The sequence below is a fragment of the Entelurus aequoreus genome, linkage group LG02 (genome assembly GCF_033978785.1).
Source record: "Entelurus aequoreus isolate RoL-2023_Sb linkage group LG02, RoL_Eaeq_v1.1, whole genome shotgun sequence".
Taxonomy (NCBI): Eukaryota; Metazoa; Chordata; class Actinopteri; order Syngnathiformes; family Syngnathidae; genus Entelurus; species Entelurus aequoreus.
In genome coordinates this window covers 50560144-50570863 of record NC_084732.1, presented here as the reverse complement: position 1 = coordinate 50570863, position 10720 = coordinate 50560144, and the positions used below count along the sequence as shown (strand labels likewise).

The window sequence follows — 10720 nt, the reverse complement described above, 5'->3', positions numbered from 1 at the left end:
AGACAACATTCACACTCACATTCACACACTAGGGCCAATTTAGTGTTGCCAATCAACCTATCCCCAGGTGCATGTCTTTGGAGGTGGGAGGAAGCCGGAGTACCCGTAGGGAACCCACGCAGTCACGGGGAGAACATGCAAACTCCACACAGAAAGATCCCGAGCCCTGGATTGAACTCAGGACTACTCAGGACCTTCGTATTGTGAGACAGATGCACTAACCCCTCCCCCACCGTGCTGCCATAAATTAAAATATTTCTCCAAATATAAAAAAAATGTTTCCATTCACCCTAAATTGGTAATAATTTATCAATACAAATAAGATAATGCACATCATATTGATACAGCAAATCAGGGCTGAACTGGGGTCGTAAGCAACACACAAACACTCTCACTGCATCTGCACCTGCTACATCATATCATCATTACAACGACCGAGAATAACGTGTGTGTGCGTCTAGATATAAAACAAGGTAAGATCTTTGTGTTTATCTTTTTGAGCAACACGAAGGCCAAAGCAAGTAACGTCTAAGCCACAGGTGTCAAAGTCAAGGTCGGGTGCCCGCCACCTTATTTGTCAAATCATTCTAATGTCGACGGGTCACGTCATATTATGTGCTCCACCATGTTATTTTATTTTGGCCCACCACATTATTCTAATATGGCCCGCCACATCATTTCAACGTAGTCCGCCACATCATTGATGTGAAAGGCTTGAAGTAAAAAAAACCCCACTTTCTGGCTGAAAAATGTTGCACATGCAATTGCAAATGTTCCACACTTTGATATTATCTGAAGTTCCAAGCATTTTTTTGTTTATCAAAAATAAACACTAAAATAGTTGTTAACTTGACATATGATTTGAAAGCAAGTTATCCATCAGTCGGTAAAAATATAATAATCAAAAACAGTTGCCCTAGCAAATTGTGTAACAAGGCTATTATACGTTTATATTCATATATATTCATTATTACCAGGGCCGCATTAATTCAAGGAGTGGCCCCGGGGCTGAGGGGGTTTTGGACTCCACTCAAACTGCAACAACCATCTCTGGTTGACAGCTATGAATACCAATCGTTGCATTCCACCGTCAAAATCCCTGATTGGGTGGGGGCAGCCATAATTGCAATCTGGCCCTCAAAAAAAAAAAAGAGTTTGACACCTAAGTCATTCCAGGAACCGGCCGGCAATACACTGTAAAAAAAAAAAAAAGTAGAGAAAACGCACATTTTCAAGGCAACATGATGCAACAAGATTTTTGCGTTTTCTCAACTTTTGACTACTATTGTTGACTTAACTAAGATTTACAAGTTGAGATAAGAGTTATGTCAACTCGGATCTTTCAATCTTTCAAATCTTTTTTGAAAAATCTATCTTGTTGTAGTTAATTTTGTGGCGAGTTTGGTCCGTTTTACAAAAGAATAAAGCCACAAATCATATGGAATATTAACTTGTGATCATATGTGATATTTACTTGTGATCATATGTGATATTAACTTGTGATCATATGCAGGGGCGCCGGAAAGGGGGGGTAAAGGAGACAGATTCTAGGGGCCCATGATGGAGGGGGGCCCATTAAAATGCATAATTGTATGTAAAATAGCATCAAAAAATGTTGCCGCTGTGTTGGGGGCCCTGTAAAGATTCTTTTCATGGGGCCCAAAATCCCTAGCGGCGCCCCTGATCATATGTGATATTAACTTGTGCTGCTTTAAATGGAATTTAGATATTGACTTTTACAAAAGAATAAATCCACAAATCATATGGAATATTAACTTGTGATCATATGTGATATTACTGACAAGAAGATCCGAGTTGACATAACTTTTATCTCAACTTGTAAATCTAAGTTAAGTCAACAATAGTAGTCAAAAGTTGAAAAAAACGCAAAAATCTTGTTGCGTCATGTTGCCTTGAAAATTTGCGTTTTCTCAACATTTTTTTTTTACAGTGTACGTTTGTGGACAAAAAATTATATGACGCGCCTTGTCATTCATTAATTGACATTTTATGTGGGTTTATTCACACAAGATGGGACCTCTCACAGATCATGGCGCCCTATGCACAGCGCATGTTGTGCCTATATGGCGGGTTGGCCTTGCAGTAAACGGTACAGCGCCCTTTGTGGCAACTGAAGCACGAGATTTTATAGTCAACTGTGATTTAATCTGTTCTATTGATCATCCTTACCTATCATTCATCAGTAGTGAGTACATACACATTTTATCATTTAAAATGCTTTTAATAAGATGGGAGGCAAATTTAGGGCTCAAACCTGGATTGTGCTTTGATGCATTTAGCTTGTTAGCTTCCTTCATTGTGAGCAAACAACAATGGCAATCAGGGACGTACAGTCCCACACAGCAAAAACACTCCGCGGCGGATCCCCCGCGCAGGTATCGCGCTTTCTGGAACGGAACCGCGAAACGGACCAGCATCGGCGTCCATTTGCACTCAGGAACGTATCCGCCACGGCGGCAGGTAGCGGATCCGCCGTGGCGGCGCGCTGAATGCGCTCCGCACCCATGATCAAAGCCTTTTTTCCGCGCGCCGTTACGGCGCGCTGCATCCGCTCCGCACCCAAGATCAAAGCCTAACCTCCCGCCGCGGACCAGCAACGGACTCATAAAAACCCTGGCTCATCTGGCCGTTTTGGACCCCTTTATCTTATTTTCAAAATCCCTTCTGTTCTTGCTGTAGGATAAAATAGGAAACTAAAAAATTCACTAAGCCCTACTACAGCAATATAGGCTTACATATGCATTGCCTTGTATTTTTAAACTAACAATATTGTCAATAGGCAGAAACAGAAAATGGTCAATTCACTCTATAAAGTAAATATATAATATATAAATATATATATAAAAAGTAAATATACATATTTAATCTATTAGGCTACAACTTCAAGGAAACGCTGCTCCATGCACAGCTAACATATCAGAAAATGAATAACTGGTGAATGACAAGAAGTCCAATAAAAGGTTGTTTATTTATACATATACATCTCTATTCCTCCTGAGGAGGTGGAAGCGGGACTCGTCTCCTCATTGCCCGATCCCCCGCCAAGCTGAACCACCTGATGGCGTGTTTGGTGACCTCAGCGTCCGTGGCTGACCTTGTCAACACATTTTTACTCACAGCACCTGTAATCAAACAAGATTACAAGACAGATACATTTATGTTTATGGTAGGAAGCATCCAAAGCCAAGTATGCTTACATAATACAAAATATGTGATAGGTATTAAGGAGATTACATTTGGAAAAAAAAACATGACTTAAAGTTACTGGAGGTGGTTAAAATAAGGTGCGTAAACTATGACTTTGTGATCAGGGTATAGGTGTGCAAGACATCCAAAATGTTTAAACAATATCGTTATTTGGTTCCTTGATCAGAGTACTTGTTTGGCTCTGTTGGATGACGGCGGCGGGGGGTTGGGGGTGGGGGGCATAAATAAATATCCATAACCCAACTTTGGGAGGTTGACATTGTTTTCTTATTATATTTGTACTATCATTCTATGTTTGTATTCGTGTAGGCCAGGGGTGTCCAAAGTGCGGCCCGGGGGCCATTTGCGGCCTGCAGGTCATTTTTTAACGGCCCCAGGGCACATTTTTTAAAAATATGATCGAAATAAATAAAAAACATTAAAAGTGGTATTTAAAGAGCAAACAGGTGAAATGTAACAAGAAAATGTAGCAATGTTTACTCTAATCACACAAAGCTGCCATGTAGGCTGTTTCTTTCTTTAAAAAATAATAATGAATCAAAATCAATGTTATTATGAATTATTGACCTATTCAAGGCTTAAGAAGTTTACCTTCGCAATCAGCTGGTCTTGGTTGTGCTTAATAGTTTCCAGCAGGCTAAGGATGTGGATTACCTCAGGCGCTGTTGACAAACAGCAGTATAAAATTAACATGTTTCAGTGTTTATCCTCATTACTCATAATCCTGACATTAGCTATTGACCTTAGTTAATGACAAAAGTTATTGACAAAGTTTGAAGAAAATATGTGATTGCTTGTGAATTTGAATTTTTTCCAAAATTTGTGGCACAGAATGACCATCCGGTATTTGTCAGTTATTGCTCACCAGAGCAGGAAATGTTGTCGGCCATTCTTTCCCCTCACCATGTTGGCCTGTAGGCCAGGCTGGATCCAGGCTCCTCTGTCTGCCACATGTTGAGGGCTGCTGGTGCGGGGGGTGGAGGGAGTCGAGGAGGGACTGCCGTTCCTAGTTCAATAGCATTGTGAGAGAGCCATCAGTTAACCATGACTGGTAATACCCAAGGGGCCTATCTATACACTAATATTTCAGAGATCAGTCCCTACCTTGTGTAACTCTCTGCATGTTTAATGCAGGTGCTGGTGAAGGCATATGAATGCGTCCTTCCCCAAGGTGAGGTGCTAAGGGAGATAAATTGGTATTAAATGGTTGAGATCTGTTAACCATGGTTACTGGATGCTGAGATATTATTTTGGAGATCAGTCTTTACCTAGAAAGTTATCTCCAGTTGAGGAGTCGAGTTGACAAGTACTCATGACTCTTGCTGGCACTCGGCGAGACGGTGGAGCTGGGAGAAGGGATACAAGGAGAGGGGAATATCTTTAGCACTAAGAATGTTAACCATATCTTTAATATTAATGTGGTGGTTTTGTTGTTTTCGATGTTTAGAGATTATTCCTTACTCTGCCTGTGCAATTGGCTTGCCAACCCCAGAGATGTGAGGTCACTATTTCCCGGGTCTTCTTCGCTATCATCTGAGTCCCCGAGACGATGGCTGTTGGGTAACCATATCATTAGGATTATTGCAATACCAAAATTGCCAAATATACATATAGTACAAGCATCTCTGGTCTATTTTTGAATGCTACCGGAAATAACCTTCCTATTACTGTAGAAACATGACAAAAACAAGACGGAACACACTTACACTGGCTTCCTGTTCCTTTTTTCTGGCAGCTCCTCGTTCTCTGCCTCAGATTGCAGGTCTGAGGTGTTGCAGCCCTTTCCATATTGTTGCATTATTTTTAATGCGTCTTTGTAGTTGTCTAAAATTGAATATGTTGAAATGAACATGAGTTTCAAATTAGCTGTAGAGCTGAACAGAATATTATTATTATTGATGATGATAAATCAGGTCTCTCTCTTACAAGAGACCTGGTCAGAACATAGACACAATAGGTTATTCCAAGCATAAAGAGAAGCAACTATGACGTTATTTTTAAACAAGAAGATTATGAATTTGCATACCACAAGTTCGGACAACAGAAACGTCAAATCTTGGCCAGTTTGGCTCATGCTGCTCCTCATTTAAAGCGGCCCTTTCAATTCTGTCGGTGTTTTTAAAGCTGGGCCAGAAAACCATCCTATCATCATACCATCCACTTGGGACAACCGCAATGTCCCTGTTCATTATAAATGTAATCAGATGAAAAGGCACCCTTAATGTAGAAAGAAAGAAAAGGGGTATTTATTCATCGTTAAAGGAACAACGTGGACAAAAGCATGCACAGGTGTTAGTGTATACAAATAAGCAAGTAAGATGAGCTGAGATTTTACCTGAATGGTGCCCCAAGGTGGTAAGAACTATAAGAAAGGTAAAAGTACAGGTCATAATAGTCAGAACTTCAGCTCAATCGTAAAGTAGGGTTTGAAATTATGGGTGTAGTGTATACAGAGATCAGTCCCTACCTTGTGTAACTCTCTGCATATTTAATGCATGTGCTGGTGAAGGCATATGAATACATCCTTCCCCATGGTGAGGTGCTAAGGGAGATAAATTGGTATTAAATGGTTGTGATCTGTTAACCATGGTTACTGGATGCTGAGATATTATTTTGGAGATCAGTCTTTACCTAGAAAGTTATCTCCAGTTGAGGAGTCGAGTTGACAAGTACTCATGACTCTTGCTGGCACTCTGCGAGACGGTGGAGCTGGGAGAAGGGATACAAGGAGAGGGGAATATCTTTAGCACTAAGAATGTTAACCATATCTTTAATATTAATGTGGTGGTTTCGTCTACAACGCTAAATATATCCTGTGGTGTACCTCAGGGATCAATATAGGACCTAAATTATTCAATGTCTAGATAAATGACATTTGTAAAGTTACAAAAGATTTAAAGTTAGTATTATTTGCGGATGATACAACAGCGTTTTGTTCAGGAGAGAACACACAGAAGATAATACAAATGATAACAGAAGAAATTAACAAATTAAAAAGATGGTTTGACAAAAACAGACTATCTTTGAATCTCAGTAAAACTAAAATAATGCTATTTGGTAACAGTAGAAAAGAAAGTCAAACACAAATACAAATAGACGGAATAGAAATTGAAAGAGTAAATTAAACCAAATTTCTAGGTATAATGATTGATGATAAATTGAACTGGAAATCTCAAGTAAAAAATATATAAGGCTGAAACGACGCGTCGACGTAGTCGACGTCATCGACGTCATCGGTTACGTAAATATGTCGACGCCGTTTTTGTGCGTCGACGCGTCGCATATTTACGTCACACTACCGTCATGCCGAAGCGCAAAGCAGACAAGCAAAGCAGACGATGCGAGCGGTGCGAGCGAGGGGGGAAAAGCATGCCAAAAGTGGTCAAAAGTGTGGGAGTATTTCAATAAACGGCCTAATAATGTTGTTGTATGCACACTGTGTCGAGCAGAAATGGCCTATCATAGCAGCACAACGGCTATGAACGAACATTTGAAAAGAAAACCATCAACTAGTCAATCGTCCGCGCGAGCATACGTTGTCATCATTACACAAAAACATGAATGTGTCATTTGTATCTGCTAGGGGTGTAACGGTACGTGTTTTGTATTGAACCGTTTCGGTACGGGGCTTTCGGTTCGGTACGGGGGTGTACCGAACGAGTTTCTAAGCTAAAGCTAACTTTAGCTGCTAAAGTCTTAACAAGCTGCTTCGCTCCTCAGCCTCTGTCTCAGCACGCAGCATTGTCCCACCCACACAACCATCTGATTGGTACACACGCAGCATTGTCCCACCCACACAACCATCTGATTGGTACACACAAAGCATTATTAGCCAATCAGCAGTGTGTATTCAGAGCGCATGTAGTCAGCGCTTCAGCGTGGAGCAGATAGGTGTTTAGCAGGTGAGCATCAGGCAGCGGACTCTCCCCAAATGATAATAAACACCTCCCAGTCAACTACTAGTAACATCACTATGAGCCCGTTGACCTTCTAGAAATATAAACTGCAGCTCAGCTCGCTCGCAGTCCTGGCTTGAGGTGAAGGCTAATTACCTCTCAATTCCAGCCACATCGACCCCTTCTGAGCGCCTATTTTCAGCTGCTGGGAATATTGTAAACAAGAAAAGAAGCAGAGCATGTACACATGCTAACCTTTCTTCATTACAACTGTTAGTCACTCACTGGAATGAGTAGAATTGGTTATTGTGTACTGTGTTGGACTGGATGTTTATTTTGCACATTTTAAAAGCAATACTTAATGTTTACAGTGCTCCAGAATATTTAGAAACGGCACTTTTTTGTATTGGATGTTTATCTTTATTTTTGCACATTTTAGCAAATAAGCAATACTTTCACTTTTGTTGAAATGTTTACACTGTTGTTACAGAATATTTCGTTTTGCACTTTTTTGTAATGGATGTTTATCTTTATTTTTGCACATTTTAAAGCAAAATAAGCAATACTTTTACTTTTGAAATGCTTATACTATTGCAGAATATTAAGATTTGCACTGGATGTTGACTTTTATATTTGCACATTAAAAAGCAAATAAGCTACTTTTAATTTTGTTAAATGTTAAAAGTTTTAAATGTTTACATTGTTACAGAATATTTAGTCATGTTGTTGTCAATGTTGACTAAGTGGCCATACTTCTTTTTTTTTGTAAATAAAAGCCATGCCTTTTGAAAAAACGGGCCTACATTTATTTTTTCATCTTCATTTTGAATAAAAAAATAATCGGTAAAAGGAAAAATAATCTATTGATTAATCGAAAAAATAATCTATAGATTAACCGATTAATCGAAAAAAAATATCTATAGATTAATCGATAGAAAAATAATCGTTAGCTGCAGCCTTAAAAATATACAACATAAAGTAGCAAGAAACACGTCAATAATGAATAAAGCAAAACATGTTCTAGACAAAAAATCACTTCATATTCTCTACTGTTCACTAGTGTTACATATCTGAGTTATTGTGTAGAAATATGGGGAAATAATTACAAAAGTACACTTCATTCATTAACGGTGTTACAAAAAAGATCAGTTAGAATAATATATAATGTTGGATATAGAGAACACACAAATCCTTTATTTATTGAATCAAAGATACTGAAATTCCACGACATAGTGAATTTGCAAACAGCTAAAATTATAAACAAAGCAAACTATAACCTGCTACCCAAGAATATACAACAATTCTTCTCAAAAAAAGAGCAGAAAAATAGTCTTAGAGAGAAATGTAATTTAAAACATTTGTACGCACGTACAACACTTAAGACCTTCAGTGTATCAGTATGTGGAATTAAATTATGGAATGCACTAAGCAAAGCAATCAAACAATGTACTAATATGATCAATTATTTATGCTTACATGTGGAAATAATAATAATAATAGTAAATAAAATAATAATAATAAAAAAACGTAAATAAAGCATAAAATAGTCTCTAAAAAATTAATTAAATAAAAAACAGCATATAAAATATATACATCAGCAAATAACAAAAATATAGATCAAGAAAAAGGATCCTTAATATGTGCAGCAATTTTTCCCACTCACATCACCTCATTTTATATTTTTTTCTACAATTAACTATGCCAAAAAACACATAGACATACCTTTTTTTTGGTAATGGAAACAAAAACAACATGGCGTCACACACAGCTAGTCCACAGTAAACAGGATCTTGAGCTCCACTAAAGAACAAAGAAAGAAATAATACACACTCATATTAATGGCAAAGAACGGCTGTTTCCACTCCGTTAACGTTACGTTGTTGACTAACGCAGTAACGTTAGCGACCTGGGCCTAAACAACACTGACAATAAAGTAATACGCTTTCGTTTCAAGCAGTTGGAAATATGTGGAATATCGTAGCATGTAACCTACACACATTCACAGCCTCTAACAAAAGATGGCCTAAGTTAACTGTATTGAACTTTTGACTCACCGGCTTTCACATTCTGGAGTCGGGGTCCCCCGGAACACAAAACACAGATAAAAGACAATTTTACAATAGCACGGCGAAAAAATGACCGTCGTTGTGTGGGTTTTTTGACGAATAACACTCTTTTCCACTTTTCTTTGCTCGGGCCTCACCTACCGCGTGCAGCCATTTCGAATTTTCTGTATACGTGACGTCAGACGCACGTCCCCATGCAAAGCATTCTGGGAGGCGGCGCTGGAAATAAAACAGCCTTTTTTTACAGAATATAAAGTTTTACTGCTAGTCCTAATATCAAACAACGTCATTACAATCATACATAAATGATGATGGAAACACAAAGGCTGATCTTAACTGCGAATGTAGCAATAAATCAATAAATCTATACTTACGTTCGTGTTCCAGCAAAGAAAGTCCAGAGATCTTGGCTCATGCGCGTACACGCTAGTAGGCGCGTCCACGTCTGCGGGTGCAGACATTGGTCGGCTCAGCGCGCGTAGGCGGAGCCTATAACTCTAGGCGGCGCGCGCCGGTTTGGTTTGTCGCGTCCGCGTATGCGAATCAGACACGAGTCCGCTCAGGATCAGCTGTCTGACTGTACAATTTTCAGAGGCGGAGCTGTATCCTCTAGGCGGAGCCAAAACGAATGTGACATTAACGCGGGTTGGGCAACTTGAAGGCGGATCCGTATAGCAGTCTTCTGCTGTGTGGGGTCAGTGTAGGCAGGTAAGGCAGACTTGTCATGATGAAAAAGGTAATGAATGAATACGTTTAATTAATGAATTTAAAAAAAATACAACAACCATTAACCATTAAACCATTAAAACAATAATGATACATGTAGGAGCCTAAATGCTGTTTGAGTTCATTTACATATTTTATGGAAGGTGCTTTATGTTTATTCAGCCAAAATGGGACTATTTACTTGATTTGCATGCTTAGAATAATCATAAGGTACGCTTTATTTGTAATTATTACATTTGTCTAAATAATTTGATGATGTAACTGTTTAAATTGCATATATGGCGGAAGGATCTGTGTGGTAGGTTGGTTTTTTGGACACAGTGCATTATGGGTAATGACAGTCAGGTGCGGGAGATTTGAGCTAGGGATGGGCGATACCACACTTTTAGGATTCGATACGATACCGATACTTTTTCTTGCATTTTCATCGATACCGATACCGATACCAATAATTTCTTATTGGCAATTTTTTGTCAGTCAAAAATATTATTACTATTGTTATTATTTAAGACAAATCACAAGACAAATACAGACCATTTATACCAGATTTATTATGGTCAATATATAATAAAAGTAAAATTAAAAGAAATAACATAAATATGAAAAATAAATTAAGTATTATATATAATAATAACTATATATTTTATATAACAATAATTAAATATTAGGGCTTTCCAATTAACAGTCAAATCCGAATTGCAAGAAGCTGCAGTTATTTTTTAAAGTTTGTGATATAATTAGCAATTAATGAAATATGAAATAGGCTAATGTTTTCGAAATGTAAGAAATCATGTTACAGATTAA

General features: G+C 38.4%; 1 protein-coding gene across 4 annotated transcripts; it reads right to left on the bottom strand.

The window, feature by feature from the left end:
* Positions 1-2886: 2886 nt before the first annotated feature.
* LOC133663459 (uncharacterized) lies at positions 2887-9762 on the bottom strand. 4 transcript variants are annotated; one of them, XM_062067948.1, is made up of 14 exons: positions 9565-9762; positions 9179-9409; positions 8847-8924; positions 5860-5937; positions 5696-5770; positions 5564-5590; positions 5255-5445; positions 4935-5052; positions 4690-4781; positions 4497-4574; positions 4333-4407; positions 4132-4234; positions 3820-3890; positions 2887-3143 (listed from the first exon to the last, which is right to left on the bottom strand). In XM_062067948.1, exons 5-13 carry the CDS (start codon positions 5749-5751, stop codon positions 3884-3886), a joined length of 747 nt encoding a protein of 248 aa, XP_061923932.1. In that variant the 5' UTR covers positions 5752-5770; positions 5860-5937; positions 8847-8924; positions 9179-9409; positions 9565-9762; the 3' UTR covers positions 2887-3143; positions 3820-3883. The 4 variants fall into 4 exon arrangements, with proteins under 4 accessions (XP_061923932.1, XP_061923939.1, XP_061923924.1 ...); XM_062067955.1 differs by having other exon boundaries at positions 4094-4234; positions 9179-9762; XM_062067940.1 differs by having other exon boundaries at positions 9179-9762.
* Positions 9763-10720: the final 958 nt, after the last annotated feature.

Bases quoted from the DNA above. Each gene is read 5' to 3' on its own strand.
- LOC133663459 (XM_062067940.1), bottom strand. From the start codon at position 5,751: ATGTATTCATATGCCTTCACCAGCACATGCATTAAATATGCAGAGAGT. The intron at 4,782-4,934 runs GTAAGTGTGTTC...GTTACCCAACAG, and splicing joins AAAAGGAACAGGAAGCCAGT to CCATCGTCTCGGGGACTCAG. The intron at 4,408-4,496 runs GTAAAGACTGAT...TATCTCCCTTAG, and splicing joins AACTGGAGATAACTTTCTAG to CACCTCACCTTGGGGAAGGA.